The sequence below is a fragment of the Kogia breviceps genome, chromosome 11 (genome assembly GCF_026419965.1).
Source record: "Kogia breviceps isolate mKogBre1 chromosome 11, mKogBre1 haplotype 1, whole genome shotgun sequence".
NCBI classification, from domain to species: domain Eukaryota; kingdom Metazoa; phylum Chordata; class Mammalia; order Artiodactyla; family Physeteridae; genus Kogia; species Kogia breviceps.
This window is the reverse complement of record NC_081320.1, coordinates 10360926-10388871: the sequence shown is the minus strand read 5'-3', so window position 1 is coordinate 10388871 and position 27946 is coordinate 10360926. Positions and strand designations below refer to the sequence as shown.

The following is a 27946-nucleotide window of genomic DNA, read 5'->3' as shown; positions in this document are numbered from 1 at the left end:
GTTTCCGAATGACTCCGGCCTTCCCGTCTCAGTTTAAATATCACTATATACAATTCGTATTCTAATTCACATTTTTCTTATTTATCTTTTTTCCGTTGCGTCCAAGAGTATCAGTTCCACGAGGCAGGGATTTTCGTCTGTCTTGCTCACTGCTGAGTCCCCAGCGCCAAGAACAGGGCTTGGCAAATAGCAGCACCAAGAACAGGGCTTGGCAAATGAATGGACCCCAAAAATGCTTTTAGAGGCTTGTCATTCATTCCGACTTGTTTGTGTCACCGTCTTCCACTCATCAGCATGCCACCCGGTGAGACCAGATGCCATCACCAGCACTGGGGGCCCATCGGGCTCAGCCTGAACTCCTTGGGTGCAGAGGTCCCCTCGGTCCGCTGGAAAGCTCCCCGGCAGCCCATGAACCACCGCACAGGGGTCCTAGGCAGACCGGAGGGAGAAGCTGTACAGGGTAGAGCCTCCCCCTGAAATTGACAGAGTCCAGCTCCTGGCCGCACCTGACCACCGCTGCCCCGCCTGCTTCCCCCCTCCCAGAGGGTTCCCCTGCCTTGGCAGGAAGCACCCCAGCTCTTTCTGCCCCAACCCGAAGACCCAGCACCTCAGCTCCCCTCGGAGGCGGCCCCTTTTCCATCACACAGGATGTGTCCCACCCTTAGGACTTTGTGAGAGACATCTGTAAAAGTGCCCCGAGGTCCAAGTGAGGAAAGAGGAACGGATACAAGGATGAGTGCAGTCTCCTTGAAAGCAGAGGCACTTCTGATACTTTACAGAACATAGCTGAGTGGCTTTATGCAGGTTCTGGGGCCAGAGGACCCCAGAAACGGTTCTGCTGTTTCTTCCCTGCATGTCCTCAAGCCAGCAACTCACCCACTCTGTGCCCTCGTCTCATCTTTCGTAGAGGACAAGAACATCTTTCACAGGCCTCATTTAGGTACCATGCAGGTGGAGTTTACTCTCTCTGCATTTTACCAAAGAGGAATCCGAGGCTCAGAGAGGTCAGACAACCTGTCCTATATCACACAGCACCAGGATCAGGGGGAACTCTGCCTGGCCCCTGTGTGGCCACCAGGGCTGGCAGAGCTGGGCCCACTGCAGGATGCAATACCACCTGGGCTGCTAAAAATAAAAAAACAGGCTTCCCTTTGGAGGGATAGGAGTGAGGTGGGAGAAAAGGGGGTCCCAGAGAAGAGAAGTAGGAAACGCAGCCAGAAACCACACCATCACCTACACACCTGGACCACACACACACCTGCTGGGTCGCTGACTCCTGGGGCCCCGCCCCTCCCCTGCATCTTACACGTCAAAGGTGTAAAGGGGAGGGTTGTCATAGTCTCGTGGCTTGTGGTGACCCGGTTTTCAAAGTGACATTCTTCTTTCCCCAAAACTATATTAATAAAGAAAGTACAAGTGTGTTGTGACTCACAGAAACCTGAAATCACGCTCTCTGGGGGGCCTTGCTGTGAAAAGAGTCAAGGAAACTATTCTAAAAGGTGACATGTTCAACGGGTTCATTTATGCGTGGAGAGCATTCTCTGTCCCCAGGAAACTGAGCTCACCTCCCAAGTCAGTCTAAGTGTCCCTGTGGGAAGCAGAGCTGTTCCTACTTCTCTTGTCACCGGGGTGCAGACACGACCCCAGCTCGGAGGCCACACCGCAGGCTGGGGGCCATACCTGGGCTTACAGCCATGATTACACCATGTATGAAATCAGGAAGGCAGTTTTCTTCCCGGGAAAGAGCTAATGCAGGACAAGGGGACGAGACCGGCACAGGAGAGACCTCAGCTGTCTCCCAGCTCACAGCTCTGGGACCCAAAGCACCTGTTTCATAAAAGGCAGATTCCTGGGTCCCACCCCCAGGGAGGCTGATGCAGGGGGTCCAGGGTGGGGCTGGAGACACTCGTGCAAATAATAAAATCAATAATTCCATTAACACCAGGAACTCAGCACCGCAGCTTTCACCGTCAGCCGTGACCTGCTCACCCCACCACGGGCAGGTGGCAACTATAACTTATTCGCGATTTTATTATTACTTTAACACCCCTCCCCCATGCTGACCTGGGAGAGTCACAGAGCCCCCTTCAGAAATGTTGTCTGGGCCTCCCTTCACTTCTTAAGGAGGACGGTAATGGACTGGCTTAAGGTCACGGTCCTGGAGAGCAGGGGACGGGCTCTTGGGGTCTCTCACTCCCCTTCTTTGCTCACTCTGACTTCCAGAGATGTGATCATTCCCCTCCTGCTGCCTGTTGCACCCTCCAGCGACGGCCCAGCCCCGCCTGGGGGGAGACCTGGGTTGGCGGGGGCGGGGGGGGGGTGCATTTTACAACAAGCATGAAACCAACCACAGAACCAGACGACTTCTCGTCTTGACGATGCCTACCAGCCTGGAGCCCACAAATGTCATGCCCACTCCCCTGCCGAGGGGCAGCCCCGCCCCCCCACCACCCCAAAGCTTTCTGTGGCTTCCACTGCCTCCTGCTAGCCTTCAGAGCCCGCAGGTGGCCTTGGGGGGTCTCCCCCTGCTGCCCTCTTTCCCAAGGCGAGCCCTGCCCACCTGCTCATGTGGGCATCCCCTGCCCCTTTTGCTCTGGGGGAGTTTGGTTTGTCTCTCAGCCTCAGAGCCTCTCTCACCCAGACGCACGGTGCTTCAGGCCTCAGGATGCCCACCCAGTGTGGTCAGAGCACAGATGGGGCCCTGGGGACCGCTGGTGCCTCCCGGGATGGATGCCAGCACCACTGGGCCACCCCATGCCCTGTCCTCAGCCTCAGATGCTGGTGAGAGAAAAGGGCTGCATGACCTTCTTCAGGGACGTTTCAGAACTTGGGAGGCTGAGTTTTTTTCCCAATGGGTCTGTCTCCTGTATGTAAATCTGACCTGCTGGACAGATGCAGTCAATGCATTTCAGTGGATTCGGGCTTCGAGGCCAAAGCCCCTCTGGTCCCACCCAGGTGGACGCCCCTTCACCCTCTCCCATTGCAGGAGCCAGGGCCACTGCAGGGCTGAGCAGAGGAGCACAGAGCCCCCCCAGCCCCGCTCGCCAGCTCTGGAGAGAGGCGGTGGGGCCCGTGTTCGAGGGGGCACCTGGGTCAAACCCTGGCCCCCTACTCACCCTCCACGAACCCTAAGGAGACATGAGGACAATTCTAGGACCTCTGCCGGAGGTGAGAGGCATAAGTAAATAAGACTGAGAGAAGCTTGTAAGAACAGACTCAATAAATGTCCGGCAACGCGGGGCTCCTGGCCTCCTGGGGACCCGCACCTGCAATGCTGTTCCCCCAGAGCTGAGTTTGATCCAGGCCCAGGCCCCGAGCTGCAGCCAGACCTCCTAATTCTGCTGCCACTGGACTCCCTGGCATCAAACTGGGGTGCCCACCCCCCCATCACCATCTGAGGGCCCTCCCACTGGCCACCAACAGGACCCTGGGAGAAGGCCACCTCCAGAAGACCTGGTGGGGACAGAACAGTTTCACGACAAGAGCTCCCCAAGCTTTGTCACTCTCCACAGCTACCTGAGGCAGCCGGGGTGGGGGGAGCCGGTGCCTGGGTGTGTACCTGAGAAACAGCACATCTGCTGAGAGTCCCAAAGAGACTTAAGGGCAAGGAATTTAGAACCTTTGTTTTATGTTAAAACAAATGCAGACAGAAAGAGCCAAAGAGAATGCTACATGGATTTTCACTAGAAAAGTAAAAATATATTTTGATCAGGGTTTGGGCAACCTGGTATCACCCCTCCACTCCCTCCACTCTTTGGTGACGTTTCCATGGAATTTTGAGCATGGGCCAAGGTCACACTCTACAGGAGGCTTGGGGCTTGACCAGCCATCAGTCCCCTCCTTCCGGTCCCCTTCCCACGACATCCACAAGCCCGGGGGTTCCAAAATCCAGGCTGAAGGGAATATCCCAGCAGTCACGACTGTTCTAAATAACTGCAACGCAGGTCTCTGATTGGGCCTTAAAGCAGATGGAGCCAGGCCACTCCCTGCAACCTCCTGGAGCCCAGGGCGGGTGGCAGCAACACAGCACTCGGGAATCTGCAGGCGCCACCCTCCCTTCCTCCATCAACGCGCCCAGGAGCTGGGTACCTCTCCCCGGCCCACTCTAACCTGGGGCAGCCCAGGTGCCATTGCATGGCACTCGACTGCCCCTCCTCTTGAATCTGAGCAGGGCTCAGGCTTGCTTTGACCCCAAGAATGCAGAGTCAGGGGTGCTGTACCCATTCCGGGCCTATTCCTTCAGAGGCCTGGCAGCTTCCATCTCCTGCCTCTTGGACGGGGCCCGGCTGCCAGGAGGTCCATTGTGGATAACTCAAGGCCAATCTCAGCCTCAGTCAAACTCCCAGCTGCATGCAGCTGCGTGAGGAACCCCTGACGCCAACATTTCCAGACTCCTCACCCACGTTTCATGAGCAGTGATGATTGCTACCGATGTAGGCCCTGAGTTTTGGGGCGATTCGTTATGCAGCAGCAAATAACTGAACACCAGCCCATGCGCAGGAAAGGTGGGGAAAGGCAGGGCGAGCACCTGTGGGGGGAGACTTCAGAACCTGAGGAAAGAGGAGGGCACAGGTGTCCCCAGAACAGGCAAGAGGCAGGCACCCAAGGGAAGTGTCCCCTTGCTCCCAGGTCACTTTGAATGTTGGTCTCCAAAAACAGTTCCTGAAACTGGGGTCAGGGGAGACGGCTCAGTGGGCTGTGGGGCCCTGATCTGTGACCCCAGGTTAAGTGGAACTGCTGCTTCTGGCTCCCATGGAGACGGGGCTGCTTCCTTTCTTGACCATCTTAATAATGATGATCTTGACCTTGAACTTGACTTCATCTTAGTACAAATGACCTAAAATCTGTTGTCCTCCTCCACACAGTTAACTGGGAGATTCCTCTTGAGTCATACTCCCAAGTGGCGAGATTACGACAAGGTTCTGACAAATTGAACCTGCAATCCCCTGAGATGAACAGCGGTCATGACTTTCTCAGTTTTCAGTGCTCCACCGTGCAGGCTTCATGGTGTCTGCCCCTCCGCCGGGCTGGGCCAGGAGCTTATTTTGCTGTGCTGTCGCCTACTTCTCTCCAGAAGGCAGACTGTCAGCGTGGTCTACTGGGTGCCATAATACGTTTATTTTATTTACTTTTTAATGACTTTTTGTTAATTCTGTCTGCGTTGGGTCTTCGTTGCTGCCCGCGGGCTTTCTCTAGCTGCGGCGAGCGGGGGCTGCTCTTCGTTGCGATGCGCGGGCTTCTCATTGCGGTGGCTTCTCTTGTTGCGGAGCACGGGCTCCAGGTGCGCAGGCTTCAGTAATTGTGGCTTGTGGGCTCAGCAGTTGTGGCGCACGGGCTTAGTTGCTCTGCACCATGTGGGATCTTCCCGGACCAGGGCTCGAACCCGTGTCCCCTGCACTGGCAGGTGGATCCTTAACCACTGCGCCACCAGGGAAGGCCCTCACAGTCCCTTTATAACAAGAACCTTTTACAACACCTCTGAGACATTCCCCAGACCACCAAACAAAGCCGGTTCCAAACGGGCTGCTCTAGCTGGGCAAACATCTTAGAAGGGTTCTTTCCAACATGTGCTATCTCACTCTAGGAATATGAAGTTTCCTATCAAATCCTGTCCATTGAAGAAGTTCAAACCAGAAGTACAGCTTGATACAATGTTCTCCAACATGTAAGTGACATTAATTTCACATTCTGGGAGGAAATGCAATGAGGTCATTATTAATCTGGCACTCTGAAATGAATCCCACAAGGCACTGAACAGATTTTTCCAGCTTTGGGATGATTTAGAGGTGGGTCTGAGGTCCCGCCCGAGCTGGCCTGACCTCTCTCTTGCCCTTCCCCCACTACTGTGACCTCATTTGAACCAAAACCCCACCTGTCACATGGCAAGCAGACCTGGGGTCCCCTACATGAGTCCTCCTCCCCAGTACTTCCTAGGAGCCAGGAGAAACCCTACGCTCTGAGCCAGGGAGCTGGTTTTGAACAGGGATTACAGAGGAGGCAGAAAGCGCTAAATCTAGGAAAGTTCCAGAACCTTCCATGAATGGCAGGTGACCACCAGCAGGTACCTGCTCTGCCACCTCGAGCCCAGCAGCAAGGAAGGTTGGCCACCAGGTGCCCAGATTTGATCACGCCCATGAGGATGATGTTGGCTGCAAATCGGAAGACCCGGGTTCTCTTCCTGACCGTTCCTGGCATAACTGGAGGCAAAGTAAACGGTTCAGGCTGTTTTTCAAACTTTAACCTGCATCAGAAGCACCTGGAAGGTTTGTTAAAACACAGATTAATGCCCTGCCCTCCCCACCCCTGGAACTCAGTCCACATCTGTGTTCTTGCCACACCTTGATTGTTTAAGATTTGGATTTGTTTCCAGTGGTTAAGACTTAGAAGGTTCCATTAAAAGAAAAATCAGATTTCAGGCTTCCTTAAAAAGCAGGGAGACTGGGCTACACGGGGCCTGCCCGAGCATAGCTGCCTACAGTAGCAGTGTCTAAAGAACCTCCTGCAAAGACAGAAACGTTCCGTGTCGTCCAACAGGTAGGCACGAGCTCCACGTGGCTACTGAACTCTTGAAAAATGGCAGGAATGCTTCAGGAAAACATTCCACGGGGGAGAATCAGCTCTGCGGTCTTCCTCTTCTCAGGAGAAAATCACGGGAACTTCCCTGATTTCCCCCGCGCACGAGAAGAGCCTGGCCCCGTGGGTTTAAACTGGCTGTGAAGGAAATGAACCAAGCTGTCTGCAGGCGCCCATGAGACCAGTACACCTGCTACAAGCCCCCTGCCTGAAGGGGCACAGCCAGGCTTTCGGTCAGAAAGTTGGGCCCATCCGACGACTGAGGGGTGCCAGGTCGGGGCTGGCAGAGTCTGGGCTGACACAGCAAGGGGCCACGTCTGCCCCACAGCCACAGAGGGACCAGTGGCAGCTGAGAGTGGGTAGCACACAGTGGCTCGGGGTGTGGGCTCTGGAGACAGACAGCCTGGGCTTGAATTACTCACGGGTCACTCAGCCTCTCCGTGACCGACGAACGCGGCCTGGGGAGGGAGGGTCCGCACAGGGCTTGTAGGGTCTCTCCCCCGCCCGCCGCCCCCAGGTCAGATGACCAGCGCTGGGCGTTGGTGAGAACCAGGGCCCCTCAGAGGGTGATGACAGTGGCCACTGCAGATTAAGGGCCAGGCCCTGCCCTGTTCCCTAAAGCACCACTCCAGCCCCAGAACGTAGTGTCACCCCAGGCCAGTGAGAGGAAGGGAGCCCACTACTGATCAGCCAAACGCACAGAATAAGCTATTTCATTTACGCAAAGTAAGCGAGGCTTCCCAGCCCTGTTATGGGACCGGTGCACACCCATTACACGGGTAAGCACGTGCCCCCCTGCCTGGCACGCGGGAAGCATCCTGCTTCTTTGCTCGTTTTCAGCAAAGGTGCGTATCACGCAGGTAAAGAGGTGGGGTGAGGAGTGAGGGCTTGGGCGCTGCAGGTTAAGTTTCTACAGTGAACAGGTAAGACAAAAAATGGCAATAATCATGGTCCACAAGCCAAATTGCTCTTGAACTTGTGTTACATCGCTCCTACCTTCTTGGCTTTCAAAAAGTCAAGCATTAACTTCTGTTTCCTCTGCATTTCCACTAGGGCCTTCCTCCTCTCGGGCAAAAGGAGGCCAAGGGCCGACGTGAACGTGTGGAGGACCGGTGAGGGGTTTTCCACCCCCTCCTCCCCACTCCCCTCCTCCCCTCGGAGTCTCTCAAGATAAATACACCCCTGGAGAGGCACCACTGAGGTGAGGTGAGACTGGAACGGCACCCTTAGGGGTGCCCCAGGCTCAGGGGATGCATAACTCTGGGGCAGGCACAGGAGTACAGCACCTGCCTCCCAGTGAGGGGCCTGATCCCATCCCTTTGGGTTCATCACGTGCTCTACATTTTAAGTCAGAGCATCTTCAACTGACCCTCTAAACTAGGTAAAAATGCACCCAGGCATTTTTATGGGATACAGCAATAGACCAAAGCATACTTTGATTTCCACAGATGCTGATTATTTAGAAAGTCATTTAATTTTATTCTTGATGGAGGATTTCCACTTAAACTGAAGCTTCTGGCTGATGGGGAGGCTCCCCCCACCCAGGGCCGACAGCAGAGCCTTGCCCGACATGGACCCCAGTGTAACCCAGATTCACGCAGACACACCCCAGCCCACCTGGAAGGGATGTGAGCCATGGACCCATGTGAGGTGGGCCCCTGGGAGGCAGGCCCTTCTGGAAGGGGAATCTGGAAGCATCCGAGCCACAAAGCCGACCCCTTACCCCTTCGCCAATCCATTGTGGGGAGCTGAAAAATGGTGGTCCACTCAAGTGACCCTCCCCAGAGAGCAATTTGAACAAAAGACAATGCTATTGACTCAGCAAGGCCTCTGGAGTGACAGGAGGCAGAAATGTGGTTTCCTGGAACCTTTCATCACATAATCTGGAAGTCTCTGTGGTTCCAGCCCAGGCCTGAACACTACCACCAACAACCAGCTTTTACAGGGTTTTCAACACCCAGCACCCATAGCCATTTCCCAGAGAGCCATTTCCCATCACGAGAGTCAAAATGCCAAGTATTCACAATGTTGGTGGGCTCCAAGGTAGGGGTGGGAGGCACTGAGTGGAGGAAATGCTCACCATTCTTAGCTGTGTGACCTCAGCCAAGTTGCCTAACCTCTCTGTGCCTCAGTCACCCCCACTGCAAAGTGAGGCAAGTGGTATCTACCCCCAGAGTTGCTGCAATGATAAGAATAAATGATATGGGGAAAGTGCTTAGAGCATCATCTGGCCAGGGTGAGCGCTCAGTGAATGTTGGCTGCCACCATCTCTCTGCCACTTCCATGTCCTCAGATGGTCGTTCCAGAGGGACCACCTTGGGAGACACACCAGCTCTACCTCTATGCGGTGTTGGTAAGAAATTCTAGCAGGAGCGATGGTGAGACAAGTGACTAAGACGTGTGCTGGAGAAGAGGATGGAAAACAAAGACCAGGTTAGCCAGTTGTGATGTGAAAACCTACAGAAGTGACATTCCTTCCAGGAGTCACTGGGTCGATAAAGAAGAACATTGCTGTCAGAGGAAATCAACCCTTTATTTTTCCTGTTGATGGCTGGCTTCTTTTCCCAGTGGGTAGAAGGAAGATCAACCAATCCTGAAGCAGGACTCGGAGCCCCCAGCCCCCGAGAAAAAGCTCCAGTGCCACCAATGACAGTCCCTGGAGGAATTAGGGAAAATGACAAAGCCAGAGAGAGCAACCATAAGAAATCAAGCTTCAAAAATAAGTTTAAATTAGAATCTCCTTCTATGGTGCTCACCGTTCAAGACCAACCCACGTCTGACACCTCAGGCAGCCCTTCCTGGACCACATCTGTGCACATCTTTCTCCCTGACCAGATGAGAGGATGGAATCCTGATCTCAGGCACCACAGGTCCCCAGTCGCCCTGCATGTGCTTGGGGCACAGTTTGTGCTTGGGGCATAGGTTATGCTCAGTGATTAAAAAGAGACAGGCAAACAGACCTCTGGCCCCCTCAACTCAAAGACTGTCACCTCTGCTCGAGCCACCCCAAGCAAGCCCCAGCTCTGTCTCCTGGCCGAGGGACCTCCCGGACCCCTTGCGGCCGCCTCCATGCATGGCTCTCACCCCACGACCACCGCGTGACACCCCTGCCACGAGGCCCCACGGCCCGCTGACCGCATATCAGCCCTCACACGCAGCCCTGGGCCCTGTCAACAGACAGCCAGGCCGGCAGCCCCTTCTCTCCTGGTGGATCGTTCTTTCTTTAGTTTCTTCTTCTTTTTTTAAATAGTACGTACCACTCTGGGGAGGAAAAAAGGTAAAAGGCTGATTTTATTTTATCACTGAAACAGAGTTTCACTTAGATACACGGAAAAATACAATCATTTTCTATCTAGCAACAAGGGGCAGGTTATCCAGTCAATGCTTGCTTAACAAGCACCCTTACTTCTTGCCAGGTCCAATCCTAATTCTTAACAATTTATGCAACTTTTCAGTTTTTGTCTCTATAAGCCTCCCCCATATTGTAATCCCACAGAACACTACTCAGGTGCTTCTCGCATCTGTGTCTCCTCAGTTTGGCTCAAATAAAACTCCTTTCTATTTCCAAAAAAATAAATAAAGAGGGAGGGGGACAAGTTAAATAAATCTATCACAGGACAACTGTCTGCAGTTAAAAATAAGGGAGATCGTTATTTAATGATTTGGAATGATCTCCGGAACATATTGTCCTGTGGAAAAAACAAGTTGTAGAACAACGTATAGATTGTACTATCACATATGCAAAAACACACATAAATCACACTATATGTTTCTCTCTCTCTACACATACACAGACGAAAATGCATACAAATCATCTGGAAAGATACACGTCAAATTGTTAACAGTGGTGACCTCCAGGAACGGGCCTGGAATGGGGTGGGAGGGCACAAGGTATGTGCGCCATGTATCACTTTAAAAATACATTTTAGGGCTTCCCTGGCGGCGCAGTGGTGGAGAGTCCGCCTGCCGAGGCAGGGCACACGGGTTCGTGCCCCGGTCCGGGAAGATCCCACGTGCCGCGGAGCGGCTGGGCCCGTGAGCCGTGGCCGCTGAGCCTGCGCGTCCGGAGCCTGCGCTCCGCAACGGGAGAGGCCACGGCGGTGAGAGGCCCGCGTACCGCAAAAAAAAAAAAAAAAAACACATTAAAATGGGTGTAATCATCCAGAAATATAGCAAATGCTCATCCCTTCAGTGCCTCTTGGACTGGATTCTTCTCACTGGGCTCAAAATAAAAGGTGAGTCATCACTGCTCTGAAACATCCTTTTCTTCACAGCATTGAGAAACAGGCTTAGTTTCAGAATGTGAAATCAGGCCAGAGTTCAATGATCTAGAAATGCAAAGTTAAGGTAAAGTAAAAATGAAAGGGTCTGAGAGGTAGACCTGAGAAGGCAGACTGGTCCCCACCCTGTGCTTGGTACCATCCTGCTCTGACCCCACGCCAGCTGGGGAACAGGGACCCAGGCAAAGCTGCCCCGTTCCCTCCTTCAGCATTTACAACTGGAAACGTACAATTAATTACGCTTTTTCAACAGGCAAATTTAGGTCTGGGGACGCTGATTCCTATATTTCCAGTTTGCATTAATTTTCCCAGCAACAGAAATTCTCCTGAGGGCCCTGCATTTAGGAGTCTTTTCAGAGGCAGGGAAAAGTAGAAATCATCCACCATACAGAAATCTTTAAGAAACAAAAAGCGTTAAGTCAGCAGAGCGGGAAGGCAACTGGTCTTGCACGCCCCAACTGCCCGGGGTCCCCGTCTGCACATCCACCCACTTGCTGGACAACCAGGTACCTCATCAGAGCACTTGCTGGCCACGAGGCTACAGTGAGACACCAGCCCCGGGAACCTGGGCACAGGGCTGCTCAGGACGAAACTGGCAAAGCCCACCCAAGCCCAGAGCTCCAATCAGTGAGCCAGCTTGTCCTCCAGGCCCAGGACCGAGAACCAAGCTATACCACAGTCAGGGAAAGCGTGATGAACTCCACAGAGCCGCAATGGAAGGGAGAGATACTCAGCCTGGAAAACACAGCAACCGTTAAATCCCAGAGGCAAACATTGGCAGGGCTCTCTCCTTGGGAGACGGTCCCAGCTACGGGGACCAAGCATTTGTCCGCCATGAAAAGGTTATTCCCACATAGGGAAGAGAGCCTCCTATTCCCTCAGCTAAAGGGCACTTCTGAATACCCCATAACTCAAAAAGCCTGAAATTAACCTCCCAAGGACATGTCAACAGGGATGGAATGTTCCAGTGGATCTGCCTTTGGCCTCTGGACCACTGGACAGCTGAATTTCTTGCTAGAGAATAATGAACAGCTTTGGGTCCCTGTGGGCTCGGTTAAACGTGAGTCTGCCCTTGAGAGGTGAAGACCCCCTTGGAAGGTTCGGTTCTGGGAATTCCTCCTCCTCCTCTCCTTGGGAACTGGGAAGACCTTTCCTGTCACCCATCAGACCTCTCCCGCACACCCTAGAGAAAGTCATTCAACAGAAAATATTCTTCCTATTCTCATTATGGGAGATGCTCTGAGAAAGGACAGATTTGACCAAGGTCACCTAAGCAGTTAGCGACGGGAGTTAGGAGGGGGACTCGGTTCTTTGGATCTCAGAATGCTTGGTGAAAGGGCTGCCATTTTGGTGCAGAGGCAAGGGATGTACTGGGGCTTTCTCTAAGAGCAGCGTCACTTCCCCAGCCCAGTGAAGGGACCTGAGTTCTTCTGACTTGTCCTCCCTAGTGGAAAAGAAGTAGAAGAGGGAGGAATAGGAGAAACGGGAGAAGATCTAGGCTAGGCGCGCCCCCAAAAGGAATACGCCCGCAAGTCGCACAGGTTGCGAAGCCAGCATCGCATGGAATGACACCTAGATTAGCTCTTATTTCTACTCAAGGGGCACAGCTGTCTGGTTCTTAAAGGTTGCTCATTACAGTGAAATCGAAGGCAAAACAAAAGATCTAAACGTATATCTGCCGCCCCCCCCATACAGACAAGCAACCCACATAAGGTGCAGGGTTTCTGGGTGAGAACCCTGGGGCCATCCACGCTGGATGCACGGCCCCAGGCGTCCTGATCCTCACGAGTGGGGCGAATCCTCATCCATCTCAGAATCGGGAACCTTGGGCTTTGGTTCTGCCCTGTCACCCATGAGCTGGGAGGCTCAGAGAAAATCCCTTAATCTTCTAGGCCTCTGTTTCTTCTCTGTTTTTTACTGTTTTGTTCTGAATGTAACACCAATACACATTCAGTGTAGACTACGTGGAAAGCCCAGAATAAAATCAAGAGGAGGTAATCATGGATAATTTCATTGCCAAAAAGCAAGCACTGTTCATATTTTGACAAATTTCTCTCCAGTCTTATTTGATGCATATTGACACAGCTTTTACCTCTGGGAAGGTAACTAGACTGCACTGCACATAAAACTCACCGGCACGCTTTTAATTTATTTTATTTTTTTAACATCTTTATTGGAATATAATTGCTTTACAGTGGTGTGTTAGTTTCTGCTTTACAACAAAGTGAATCAGCTGTACATATACATATATCCCCATATCCCCTCCCTCTTGCGTCTCCCTCCCACCCTCCCTATCCCACCCCTCTAGGTGGTCACAAAGCACCGAGCTGATCTCCCTGTGCTATGCGGCTGCTTCCCACTAGCTACCTATTTTACATTTGGTAGTGTATATTAAGTCCATGCCACTCTCTCACTTCGTCCCAGTTTACCCTTCCCCCTCCCCGTGTCCTCAAGTCCATTCTCTACGTCTGCGTCTTTATTCCTGTTCTGCCTCTAGGTTCTTCAGAACCATTTTTTTTTTTTAGATTCCATATATACGTGTTAGCATACGGTATTTGTTTTTCTCTTTCTGACTTACTTCACTCTGTATGACAGACTCTAGGTCCATCCACCTCACTACAAATAACTGAGTTTCGTTTCTTCTTATGGCCGAGGAATATTCCATTGTATATATGTGCCACATCTTCTTTATCCATTCATGTATCGATGGACACTTAGGTTGCTTCCATGTCCTGGCTATTGTAAATAGAGCTGCAATGAACATTTTGGTACATGACTCTTTTTGAATTATGGTTTTCTCAGGGTATATGCCCAGTAGTGGGATTGCTGGGTTGTACAGTAGTTCTATTTTTAGTTTTTTAAGGAACCTCCATACTGTTCTCCATAGTGGCTGTATCAATTTACATTCCCACCAGCAGTGCAAGAGGGTTCCCTTTTCTCCACACCCTCTCCAGCATTTATTGTCTGTAGATTTTTTGATGATGGCCTTTCTGACTGGTGTGAGATGATATCTCATTGTAGTTTTGATTTGCATTTCTCTAATAATTAATGATGTTGAGCATTCTTTCATGTGTCTGTTGGCAATCTGTATATCTTCCTTGGAGTAATGTCTATTTAGGTCTTCTGCCCATTTTTGGATTGTGTTGTTTGTTTTTTTGTTATTGAGCTGCATGAGCTGCTTGTAAATCTTGGAGATTAATCCTTTGTCAGTTGCTTCATTTGCAAATATTTTCTCCCATTCTGAGGGTTGTCTTTTCGTCTTGTTTATGGTTTCCTTTGCTGTGCAAAAGCTTTTAAGTTTCATTAGGTCCCATTTGTTTATTTTTGTTTTTATTTCCGTTTCTCTAGGAGGTGGGTCAAAAAGGACCTTGCAGTGATTTATGTCATAGAGTGTTCTGCCTATGTTTTCCTCTCAGAGTTTGATAGTGTCTGGCCTTACATTTAGGTCTTTAATCCATTTTGAGTTTATTTTTTGTATGGTGTTACGAGTGTTCTAATTTCTTTCTTTGACATGTAGCTGTCCAGTTTTCCCAGCACCACTTATTGAAGAGGCTGTCTTTTCTCCATTGTATGTTCTTGCCTCCTTTATCAAAAATAAGGTGACCATATGTGCGTGGGTTTATCTCTGGGCTTTCTATCCTGTTCCATTGATCTATATTTCTGTTTTTGTGCCAGTACCATACTGTCTTGATTACTGCAGATTTGTAGCTTTTTATTTTAACCCAATATTATATCGTTAGCATCCTTCCGTGTTATTAAAACTCTGCCTAAGCATTACTTTCACGCCCATATAATATTCCAGTATAGGAATGCAACATAATTCAGTTAACCTGCTCCCCTTATTATGTTGTTTCCAGTTTTGTAAATCCTCGATAATGGAGAGAAACCTTTTTGTGGCATGAACTGATTTCTGCATCTTGGATTATTTTATGAGGATTGATTTTCAAGGTTCTTGTTACATGTTTACATTTCAGATTCTCTGGAGGGATTAGAACATATGAAAGATTTGCAACCTCAAATGCCAACTGGGGTTAGTCACGGAAATGAGTACAGTTAGCTGGATGGAAGAAGAGAAAGAAAGAAAAAAGCTAGTGAGCGTGAGTCCCCTGAGGGTGGCCGCTGCTACAAGGCTCCAGCTGGTGGCTGCCATGTGGGATAGGGGCCAGGGTGCTGCTGGGCTGCCCAGTTTTCCAAAGAAGCTGAACATCCAGAATTTCTACTGATGCGTCAGTATTGGCAAGAGAGGTCTCCTTGCCCTCCCGGTCTGGCCAGCAGCCAGCCACAGCACCTCCACAGGGGCCAACTGTTTCCTGGGAGCCTGGGGGGTTCCACTCGGCCCTGAGCAAGCACCTCGTTTCCATCAGGTGCTGGAGTCAATGCCAAGGGGTGAGTCATGAGAGCCACACATAGGGTTCTGTAGTTTGCACTCATTTTTAAAACTTTGTCCTTCCTTCTTTCTGGCTGTCCCCCTGCATCTGGGGAAAACCTTAGCTCCAGCCTCAAAGTCTCAGCCAGAGCTGGGAAAGCAGCTGTTTCGAATGCCCGTTTCAGAAGCAGAACCAAGGAGGAGGCTCCCTCTTTGCCCTCCTTCTCTATCATTCTGGCCCTCCCGTCTCCAGAAACCAGGCGGAAGTCCTGTCCGAACGAAACCCCAGGGCTCCAGGGCAGAGCCTGCTTTTCCAACAGAGCAAGCGGCCGAGCCCCTCAGGTCTGCTGAGGCCAGCCTGGAAAGCCCGGCAGGGATGCGTGTGTCCCCAAGCAGGTGTATGTGACACACTAGGGCTTCTCCGGCCTCCGAGGCCTCGCCATCCTCAATGGGCCACATCGCAGCTCTGCCAGCAATCCCGGACGTGCCTCCAGAACAGAGAGAGAAGAAAACGATTCTGAGAACCCAAATCCCCTTTCACAAAGCCCGGGGAGGTGGCTTTTATGCCTCTGCCATCTGTCATCACAAAATTCACAACAGCTCCCGAGTCTCACGACACGGCCATTTCTGCAGGGGTCACCCGGAGCAGCTGAGACGCCCTGACAGCCAGACAATGTGCAGCAAGGTGAAGACCGGTGAGAAAATCCTGCTAAACAAACACCGAGGGGTCAACGGCTCAGAGAGCAAGATCCACTTAAACCCACTAATTAGAAATAATTCCAAGTGTTTCAGGCATTACGTAGTGACAATGAGGTGCCAACACGGGATTAGTGACCTCCAAAAGACAGAGAGCTTTTGTTCCATCTCTGTCAGAGCAGAAGTTCCCCCTGTTTTGAAATTCCTATCAACTACCCTGTGCGAATTTCAACGTTTACAATTTAATAACGTAACCAGGGTTAGATTTTGAGTTTCCCCCGTTCCAGGTCAAGTAGCAGAATGTATGCAAGGAAGGGGGAAGGAGGGACAGGGAATCAATAAAGCGTCGAAAGTAACCAAGGAGGCGTTTCATCCTGGTCTTTCCCAGAGGTCAGCTAAGCAAATGGACACCTTAAATTGCTGTCCCAACGGGAAAAAGCCACACGCATTTTTCAGAGGTTTGGGTTTTGGTGGTGGTTGTTTTTAAGTCAGTCTTGCCAATCTGTATTTGCCAAGGACCTTAGTCCGAGACTAAGGTTTCTTGGTTTTGTTTTTGTTTGTTGTCTTAATACACTGTAGAATTTCACTGAGCTTTATAAGCAACCAAAAAGAAAGCAAAAGGTTTCTGAAAATGCCGTATGAGCCTGGAACCTGGTTTGGTTTTGGAGGCATTTTGCAAAACTTGATATTGAAACAAACCCATTTCCAAAACAAAACAAAACACCTTGTTACCTCTAGAAACCCTTTTAGAATTTATTGTCGACTTTGGTTCCATAGAGCTATTCTCATTTCCAGAATCACTCCCACCTGGGAGAATAGGGGAACCTGTGGGTAAAGCGGGACATTTTAATCAACCAGCTCTATATGTTGTCCCCAAGATGCAGCTAAGCCCGGCTGCCACTTCCTAGGCATTCTATGCCAGGCTCTCTGAGAAGTGCTTGCTGTGCACAGAATCACCAAGCTATGGAGTGGAGGAGCCAGACTTGAACCCAAGTCTGTCTGTCTGTCTGTCTCTCCAAAGCTCCTGGTCTCTACCATGCAGAGCTGTGTGGAGCTCTAGCCAGAGAGGAAGGCTCTTAGGTGCCCCCAGCATTCTACCTTCTGCACTAAGATCCATGATCTTGAGTTAAGTACACACCATGAACCAGCTGGGGACAGCAGGCCATGTCTAAGCCCAGGCCAGGCTCAGAGTGGCCGCTCTGAAAGGGCCTGAATGACCAAGGTGATGGAAGACACCCCAGCCTCCTACCACAGCGGAGGTGATGAGGGACCTGCCCAGGGTCTTGACACAGGATTACAAAATGGCTCTCCAGGTGACAATCTCACACATACACACACAAGTGGAAAGCTTGCTGTAGTGGATAAAAGAACAGGTGTAAAACCAGAGATGCAAAATGACAGCAAGGAAGCAGGCAGAGGAAAGTGGGTTGGGGGCTATGCAGGTTGCGCGAACTGAGTCGGGGTTATTGGAACATCCTTGCGGCTGAAGAAAGGTTTCCCAAGGATTCCAGAGGCTGCCTCCTCTCTTCCATCTTTGGTGAGATGGATGTTGCCTGGGGAGACCTAGTGTGGTCCCAGGGTCAGGTGCATCCCTCAGATGCAAACGCCTTGGCCTGTGTTCCCCTTGGGTGCCGAGCACATGGCGAGCATACACTCCCCAGCAAATAAGAGATCAGTCCAGCCATCCAACCCTCCTGTTTGCAGAGCACCCTACACCGAGACTCCACAAGTTGGAAAGGCAATCAGGTTTCACCTTTGGCCGAGCGCTTGGCCACGAGACACATCAGAGGTCAGTGGCAGCTGCATTTCCAGCTCCGGGGCGCCCAGTGGTTTCCCCCCCTTCTCTTTCCCCAGGTGCACTCCTGCCAGAGGCCACCCCAGTGAGTCTCCCTTTCACAGCGTCCTGATGAATAGATTGTCTGTGTTTTCTTTTGCCTTCTTTTTAATGGCCTGCACCATGCTCCAGCAACCCAGCTGTGCGTGTCAAATAAAATGTATTGGGGTCAGATGGATTCTCACATAGCACCAAAATGCACAGCATGCCAAGCAAAGGGCACCCAACCACAACATGCACATTCTAGAAAGCTCCGCTAAAAGATTGTAACTGCTCCAAGAGCCACCCGGGCTACCAAAATACTGAGCCAAATGGCATCATCTCATGTCATTAGTCCATTCTCTTTCTTTCTTTTTTCTTTTTTTTTCTTGTAGATTTTTCAAATATAGTTATGCAAAAGACTTCTGTCTTTTAAACTCACTGTGCAAACACTAACATTTTACTAAGCCCAGGTAGATAAAATCAGCTCAGGATGAGTATACCCTGAGCACGGAGCTATAACTGATTCAGCTTTGCAATTTGACCTTTAATTGTCCTGCAGAAATGAGAAGCAGATTTAGAGAAATGGTGAATTGCTTTTTATGTTATATACAAAAGTACCGCCCCGCATAAAGCATGTGAGCTCGTGTCAAAAGAGCCAAGGTTTGCAAACCAAAGGAAAATCAGAAGGCAGGCTTCCTGTTTCACACACACGGAGGAAGAGGGGTCTTTTAAACCTGTAATAGAACAGGTGGGCTCAAGAAATGCAGAAAAGGGTACGTGGAAATAGATACTGCCACAGTGATATTTGAAAGAAAAAAAAACAAACACATGTCTTTTGTTCCATAACTAAATGAAATAAGCTAAAGTCATAAGTAAAGTACATGTGTCTACAGCCCAGCTCAGAGTCAACTTGTCACATCTGACTTTCTGTTCTGGTTAAAAACATCTCTTTCTTTAGCCTGCTGGTGAATACGCCCTCACAGCTGAGGACAGATGTGGCTCGCAACGCCTAGGGAAACAAACGCCAAACAGCAGACCGCTACCACGGGCTCCCGCACCTGCAGGTGACATCACCCGACTCTATCTCACCCCAGAAATCTATTAACATGAAGAAACAGGTGTCATCAGACCAAAACCCACTCTTAGAAAGCATTCACCTCATCCGCCGGAGAGTGGAAATGACAAATGAGATGCTGAACTTCCACTCACCTTCCATGTCTGACTAGGTGGGGCAGGGAGGACCCCTCCCCCCAACCACCCCCCATTCTCCCAGGACACCTGTTTCCTAACATCCCAAGGACTCCAGATGCAGCCAGAACAAAAGCTTGGGAGAAAACACTGATCCCTGGATACTGCATGTTCCTTTGTTTCAGGGAATTTAGTCTTTTCTCTTTAGCAAAATGTAGTTAATCCTGGGTCAGTCTTCACTAATTTCTTTGTCCCTGAAACAGCTTTTCTCTTTGGCTGAGTGACCAGGCATATAGAATGCATTCAATATATAGACAGAGCACATAAAAAATGATATACCTGGGATTCCTCTTAAAACACTCCAGCAGGAGAGGAAGGGCAGGATAGAGATGAACTAAAATTGTCAAAATGTTGATAACTGTAGAAACCAGATGCGTAATTGAGAATCCCCTATTGCTATACCCCTTGTGTTTGAAATATGCCATAATAAAAATGTTTTAAGTAGTAACATTCCCAGTTGTTGGTCCAACTCCTCTTCTCTCCCTCCTTAGTAACAGAATCCCAATTCTGTTCATGTAATCCACCCTCTTCCGTGGAGCCACTATGCTTCACTAAACCAATTAGCCTTTTCAGCGATGGCCTTAGGAACGGACAGATGGTTTATCTGGCCAATGAAAGATAAGGGGAAGTTTCTTGAAGGATCTCTGGGGGTAAAATGTTTCCATGCTGCTACAAAGTGACAATATAGACATTCTTCTGCAAAATTCTGTTGTATGTGCATGTGACCGCAAGAACCTCAGCAGCCATTTTGTGACCATGAGGGAGTCAGCCAAAGACAAAACCAATATGCTGAGGGTTGCAGAGAGGGAAGATCAAAGCAACATTGGTCCTTGAGGATGTCACCAAGCTACTGAAATAACCACCCTGAAACTGCCTGACGTCAGGAATCATTAAGTGAGAAAACAACCCACTTACCACTTAAAACACTTCAGCCAGGGTTTCCTGTTATTCATAGCTAAAGGCATCCTGCTTGATACAAAATAACTGTTCAGTGAAACAAGGCAAGAATGGATGAAAATGACTCTGATGCACAGAGAGAATTATCAGATAGTCTTAGCAACATCATCTGAGTCTTAGCAAAGTCAGTGCAGTTGTTACTCTAAGCAAGAGTTGAGATTTACATTGTATATCCCCTTAGCACACAGGGTCTTCTTATTTCACAGCACATTCCATCCTCCAAATCCACAGGCTCCACACTGGGGTTTCAACCAACCACAGATCAAAAATATTTGAAAAAATAATTCCAGAAAGTCCCAAAAAGCAAAACTTGAATTCGGTGCACACTGGGAGATATTTATATAGCATTTACATTGTATACAGGAGATGTGCGTAGGTTATATGCAAGTACTGTTTTTACATAGAGGACTTGAGCATCCTTGGATTTTAGTATCCCAAGGGGGACCTGGAACTAATCCTCTGCGGATACAGAGGGATGACTGTAGTTTATATCTTTGACAATCAATCATGTGTATCTTGTATCTTCTCCTACAAAGTTGCTCTTTGACTTGTGTGGAGCATCTTCTCAAATGGTATTTGTATTTACAGCTATGCCCAGGTTAATGGGGCTCCTAATATACTGAAAAGAGCCTGGTCTTTATTAAGTGGCTGTGTGGCCTTGGACAAATTCCCCAACCTCTCAGAGCATTAACATCCTTCACTATGAAACTGAATCAGTCATACTCATCTTAGGGTCTAAGAGACTTAAATGGGGAAGCATGCAGCATCTGAAGCACAGCACACTGCCATTTCATCCACATCAAGACTGTTTTTAGCCATAATTCAAAAAGAGTCATGTACCACAATGTTCATTGCAGCACTATTTACAATTGCCAGGATATGGAAGCAACTTAAGGGTCCATCGACACATGAAGGGATAAAGAAGATGTGGCACATAGATACAATGGAATATTACTCAGCCATAAAAAGAAACGAAACTGAGTTATTTGTAGTGAGGTGGATGGACCTAGAGTCTGTCATACAGAGTGAAGTAAGTCAGAAAGAGAAAAACAAATACCGTATGCTAACACATATATATGGAATCTAAAAAAAAAAAAAAAAAAAGGTTCTGAAGAACCTAGAGGCAGAACAGGAATAAAGACGCAGACTCTGTAGAGAATGGACTTGAGGACACGGGGAGGGGGAAGGGTAAGCTGGGATGAAGTGAGAGAGTGGCATGGACATATACACACTACCAAATGTCAAACAGATAGCTAGTGGGAAGCAGCCGCAGAGCACAGGGAGATCAGCTCGGTGCTTTGTGACCACCTAGAGGGCTGGGATAGGGAGGGAGACAGAAGAGGGAGGGGATATGGGGATATATGTATATGTTGTATATGTATAGTTGATTCACTTTGTTATACAGCAGAAACTAACACACCATTGTAAAGCAATTATACTCCAATAAAGATGTTAAAAAAAAAAACCAAACTGTTTTTAAGGTCAAGGTTAACTATTGGCAACTGGGAGAATCACTGCTTTTTTCTTTTTCCCTTGCTTTCAGGTATACAAAGAAAAGTAACAAGTATAAAAGAAGAAACAACAGAATTTCCCTTTTTATGAGCAGACTTGTCTCCAACACCTAACGTTTCTTTCTGTCCGTCCCGTCCCCCACCCCACCCCACCCCCACCACCCCCCACCCCGCCTACTTTAATCACAGAGGATGTGTGATTAAAAAGAAGATCCTAAAAGGTTTCAGTTCAGACCAAACAGGCCCCTTGAGGTCAGTCAACTATCTCAAGTAGGAGAGAGTTTCTTGGAGCACAGGTTGGTAGCTCTCCCCAGCCCCCCACTCCTGGCCCCAAGTCCTGCATCAGTGTGAGAGATGGGGGGCAGGGTGTGCAGGGAGGGGGACTGGCTGAGCAGAGCAGTGGTCTTTGAACTCTTAACCCTGCACCAGACAGGGGCCACTGCTGCCTCCCTTTCTCAAGGGATGAAATGAAAACTCAGAAAATGAAAACTTCCCTGGGGTTGAGCGGGCTTTCCAGACCCCTGACTCATGGATAGCCCTCAACAGCCTCCGTCATATCAACACACCAGCTGAAGTCTCCTTAACACACTGCCACAAATCGACTCGGTTCTCACTTCCAGTAGATCTGTTCTAAGAGGAAATCTTCCATCGGCATGGCCTGCCCTTCCAGCCCAAACATCGTCATGTAATTGCTCTCCCGCTGGACGGCAGCGCCTGCCAGTGGCCAGCAAACAAATACCCCTCCCTGGGGGCTGGGGCTGGATCAAGGCTGTGAGCCACGTGCATCATGCCCGGGAGCCCCCAGAGGCTTTGGGAAACACATCTTCTGTTGGAGTCCGGGGCTTGAGTTGGAATCCCCGGGACCACATGGTGTAGGACCATCACATGCCGCCTCCTTCGTGAGGATGCAGTGAGCCTCTGCCTGGACCATCCCTACAGACAGGAGGGAGTCTGGAAGTTGCATCGGCAACACTAATCCTATCCTCCACCTGCCCCTGCCTGCTAATCTCTTTTTTCTCCCCCAGAAGTTGCCTCCAGCCCACCTTATGGAGCCTGGCATGCCCTACTGTCCACACACACCCACCACACACGCACACACACACACACACACACTCACACTCAGTACCTCAAACACTTCCCTTTTCACCCTAATGGTACGGTATTTGCACCAGACTCACCAGAGGCAGATACGGTATGCTTTTACCTTATTTAGTCATGCTAGATACTCAGTATTTATTTACTGGTTGAATGAACAGATGAATCTACATCCAATTGGATTTTTTTTAATGTTCTGGAATTTCTTTTTCTTTTTCAGGTTTTAAAAAGGAGGGGAGGTTGGAGAGAGGGATATTGGAAATAGGACAGTCGAGGTACAATAATAATCAATTATCTTCCAGCTAACGTGTCACACCCCGTGGATTATTAACAGGGCAGGACCCTCCCGTGTACCTCCAATGAACACCACACTAGGAATGGCAAAGGGCTGGCTCCGAGGGTGACAGTGAGTCTATCTGTTGATGTGTGCTTCTACAGTGTTGCACAGACAATCATAAATGGATTCGAGGTGGTCTACCATTTAGGACGGGGCTACCTTTCCCTCCCACCCATGAGTATGATTCATTGGAAAGCCGATTTCGTTTCTACGTGTAAACAAAAAAGCAAAGAGATAAAACAGAGCAAAAAGACTTTCGGGGAATACTAGACAGTATTTTGTCAACCCAAAAGCCAACATAGCATGTGACCCTCTTAATAACATTCGATTCCGTCTCCACTACTAAGCACGTGATGCCTGCCAGCCCCGAAGATGGAAAGAAGAATAAATACTGTGCCGACCTCGAGAAGCTCTCGGTCTAGGGCAGGGTTTCTCCATCTTGGAACTAGTCGCATTTGGGGCCGGATAGTTCTTTGCGGTGAGAGGCTTGTCCCGTGCATTGTGGGATGTCAGCAGCACCCCTTGCCACAGATGCCAGAAGTACCCCCACTCCTTTATTGGGACCACCAAAAATATCACCACTTGTCCCTGGGAGGAAAAAAATCACCCCAGTTGAAAACCACTGTTCCTGGGGTGTAAATAAATAACCAAAAGGTGTGCCTCAAAGCACGAGGGCGGCACCGATGGTAACCCAACTTGCTCTCTGGAGCAGGGATGCTGCGGACATCGGGGGACAGCCACACACGGGGACACAAAGCTCCTCTGTGCCTCTGAGCACCCGCTGTCCACCTCCACCCACCGTGGGCTCCAAGGAGATGGAGACTGTCTCGTGGAAGAGACGAGCGGCTGCGACCAGCAGTCACGCCTACCTTGTAAACGACCGCAGAGGGTAGACTTACATGTTCACTTCTCTGCGCGGCACTTGACGCTCTACCAACCTAAGCAGGAAGTATAATCTAAGCGATAAGACACCTCAGGAAAACAAAAAAGAGCTGCCACGGCACAATTCCTCTTGCAATGGGCCGACAGAGGATGGCACGCATGCTGCCCGCTTCAGGAGGAACTCCAGGTCCCGCACAGGCCCACTCCTCTGTGTAATTTAGAGTCTGCAGGAGGTTCCTGATGTCTAGGCCGTCTGAGCCACAGAAGAAGCCAAAACGTCATTCATAAGCAACAACTACCTATAAACAAGGCACCTTGCTGACTAAAAGGAGATAAACCTAGAACTTTCTGTGGCTAGCGTAACTGTCTCAGGATTACCTCTTGCCAATTTAACTGTACATTAAAACTCGAGAAACACCCTTCAGGAGGAGGGCACGTAGAACCTACAGCCCAGCTTTCAGGTCGAGCCATAGAGAAGCCTTCAGTGGTCCAGGCCCCCCAGCGCACCAGCCTGAACCCCCGGGTCCTCTCCCACTTAAGGGAAACGCTAGCAGGGCCTTGGCAAGCTCTCCTCCCATAAAATGGGTGATGCACGCTCACTGTCACGTGATCTGCTGGACCGGGGTGCTGCGGCACCTGTCAAGGGAAGGCACACAGGACCCTGCATCTCCCCTCATCCAGCGGGACTGTCCTAAGCTCTGGCCTGCACAGTGGCCCCGAGATGGCGGAAAGGCTGTTCTTCTAAGTACGATGAGGAGTCCGCCGATGGCCTTTGCGCAGGCTCGTTTCTCTGTGCAGAGGGCACCCCGTTCGCTGGGTGCCCGGTGCCCTGCCCCCTGCCCGGCGCAATCAACCGAGTGGGAGTTGGGGTGACACCTGCCACACTCGCCTGGGTGGCCAGGGCGGAACACAGAGCTGCTTTCTCACTACTTTCTCACTGGTGAGAGCTAGAAACAGCTGCAACCCCCTTCCCCGGGTCTCCAGAGAGAGGCCGGCCGACCGATGAGTTTTCCAGATGGATAAGATGAGCAGTGCCTCTAGGAACGTGACCTCAGGCACCTGCACCAGGGCCTCCGCTCTCCCCACGGAGGGGGGCCAGACCAGCCCAGCCCGGCTTCCTACAGGCTCAGGGGACCCCCAGACTGGAGAACAGGTGCTGGCAGCCCCTCCAGCACTCCCCGCCCTGGCAGCAGCCTTGTGGGTGAAGAATAAGGTCAAATCCAATTGCCTCCCGCTGAACCCATCCACGGAAAGGGCCTCACTCCACCCAGCACCTTTCGGTCCAAAAAGTCCACGGGTGACAACAGTCCTGACCACACCGGTGAACCCGCTTCAAGATATCAGCCAGTTAAACTGTGCGAGGTTACAGGTGTCAACTGTCTTCACTGAGTGAGCAAAACAAGGGAACTGGACACGCAAAACACAGACTAATTCCGTATGCAGAAGCCCTGAGACCGCATCCCAAAGCACCTGGACACAGGACTGTCCACGTGGCCTCAGACTCGGTGGTCTCAGTGCAGAGGGGCCCGGGCTCTCCCCGACCTTAGCTCTCTTTAGGTCATGTTTGCTGAGGAATAACTCAATTACAGTGAAATGCACCCCTCCTAGGTGTTACAGTTCTACCAAAATTTAGAATATGTCTACCATGTGCCCCAAAAATCCCTCATGCCACTTTCTCAACCCACCCCCAACCCTGGCAACCACGGACCTGTTTTCTTCCCTATGGTTCTCCCTTTTCCAGGATGTCATACAAATGGAATCATACAGGATGTGCTTCTGAGTCTGGTTTCTTTCACTCAGCATGATGCCTTTTTACTGCTGAGTATATTTCATTGTGCAGATATGCCAGTGAAATGTGGGATGTGGAAGTCTGTTTATCCAACTTCCCAGGTGAAGGACAGTAAAGATTATTTTCCTTTGGGGGCTATCATGAATAGAGCTGCTGTGGACATTTGCATACAAGTCTTGGTGTGGGTGAATGTTTTCATTTCTCTTGGGTCAGTACACTCCGGGAGTGGAGTCACTGGGTGGGGTACAGTAAGGTAATGGCTAAAATTACAAGAAACTGACTTCCCTGGTGGCGCAGTGGTTAAGAATCCGCCTGCCAGTGCAGGGGACCTGGGTTCGAGCCCTGATCCGGAAAGATCCCACATGGTGGGGAGCAACTAAGCCCGTGCGCCACAACTACTGAGCCTGCGCTCTAGAGCCCGCGAGCCACAAATACTGAGCCCGCGTGCCACAACTACTGAAGCCCGCGCGCCTAGAGCCCGTGCTCCGCAACAAGAGAAGCCACCGCCATGAGAAGCCCGCGCACCACAAAGAAGAGTAGACCCCGCTCGCTGCAACTAGAAAAAGCCCACGCACAGCAACTAAGACCCAACGCAGCCATACATACATACACACATACACAGATACATACATAAATAAATAAAATTACAAGAAACGACGGAAGTGCTTTCCAAAGTGGCCGCACCATCCTGCCTTCCCACCAGCAAGGGATGAGAGTTCCGGTTACTCCATGTCCTCATCAGCACCTTCCTATCAACAGTGTTTTTGAGTTTTATATTTTATTGCTGTGTTTTACTGGGGTTTTTTTTTTAAGCCACTCTGATCTGTGTGTAATGGTATCTCATTATGGTCTTAATTTGCATTTCCTTAACGACTAATGATGGTGAACATCTCTTCATGGGCTGATGGGCCATCTATAGCTCTTCTTCGGTGGAGTATCAGTTGAAGAATTTTTGCTCATTTATTCACTTGCTTTCCTGTCAAAGGGTTGTGAGAGTTCTACATGTATTCTGGATGCAAGTCCTTTATCAGATAAGTGTTTTGAAAATATTTTCTTCTGGTTTGTTTTTTGCCTCTTAGTTTCTTAGCAGTGGTTTTTCAAAGAGCAGATGTTTTTAACTTTGATAAAATCCATTTTACCAACTTTTATAGTTTATGCTTTTTGTGTCTGAAGCAATCTTTGCCTGGCCCAGGGTCAGAAAGATTTTCTGCAATGTTAAAGTTTTCGGGATTTTTTTTGCTTTTACTTTAGGCCCGTGACCCATTTTTGTTCGTTGTTACACATGTTGTAAGGGATGGGTTGAGGCTGGGGTTTGATTATCCTTTCTCTAATGGGTTTCCTTGGCACTTCTGTGGCTATTCTAGCTCTTTTGCCTTTATATATAAATGTTTGAATTATCTTGTCGTTTTTTGAATTAGTTTATCATTATACAAAACATTTATGTTTCTACATTTTCATTTGATTTGTATGGAATCTCTAGATCAATTTGAGTTGGGTGCCTTATCCTTTTGAAAGTAAAAGAGTGGTTACCTTTCAGAGATATTATAAAAGGAAGACCAACCAGTTCCTCCCAGACCCACCCATGCAGAATGGCTTTGCCAAATGGCCTTGGCTTGAAGGGCTGAGTTGTGGAGTTCACATGTTCTGATGTGGAGGGGCATGTGTTGGGGGGAATAAGAAGGCAGTCTGCCTCTCCAACCTGCTGCCTGAGACGGAAAGGAAAAGACCTGGAAATTAACCCTGAGACCTCCAACAGAAAGGAATATGGTTCCTGGACAAATTGTTGAAAAGGAGGTGACATCTAAGAGGCCACTGGAGGGTGAGTAGGAGTACACTAATACAGAAGAGGGGAGGAAAGTTAATTCTTCAGAGGAAAATGCCAGAGCAAGGGGTAAAGGAGGCAGGAAGCTCAGGGCTGCAAAATGGGAGGGGACAGAGGTTGGGGAGGAGGTCTGAAGCCCATGCTAAGGGTCAGAACGCTGTTCTCTACGTATGGAAGCCCATGGAAACTCCTGAGTGGGAGGGGCATGATCAGATCTGTGTTTGAGAAAGATCCCCTTGGTGGCAGGCAAAAGATTTCCCTAGAGGCGGCCATCTTGTGGAGGTGGCAACAGGTATGTGATGAGCAGGTCTGACTGGGGAAATGGCCAGGATCCTGGACGAGAAGGTCCCTAGAAAACGAAGCCACCAACTTGATACCAGATAGGAGATCAAAAGGGGATGGAGAATCCAAAAATGGGCAGAAGACCTAAATAGACATTTCTCCAAGAAGACACACAGATGGCCAGGAGGCACGTGAAAAGATGCTCAGCATCGCTGATTAGTAGAGAAATGCAAATCAAAACTACAATAAGGTATCATCACCTCACACCAGTCAGAATGGCCATCAATGAAAA

The 27946-nt window shown here is 49.8% G+C and overlaps 1 protein-coding gene across 1 annotated transcript in view; it reads right to left on the bottom strand.

Moving 5' to 3' along the window:
• Window positions 1-249: 249 nt before the first annotated feature.
• The window catches only part of LOC131765760 (acyl-coenzyme A oxidase-like protein), a 120647-nt gene continuing 92950 nt past the window's right edge, over window positions 250-27946 (bottom strand). The window contains exons 14-16 of the mRNA XM_067008285.1: window positions 6066-6197; window positions 3392-3453; window positions 250-429 (exon numbers count right to left, since the gene is read on the bottom strand). Coding sequence (XP_066864386.1) covers window positions 250-429; window positions 3392-3453; window positions 6066-6197 — 374 coding nt within the window. The remainder of the gene's footprint in view (window positions 430-3391; window positions 3454-6065; window positions 6198-27946) is intronic.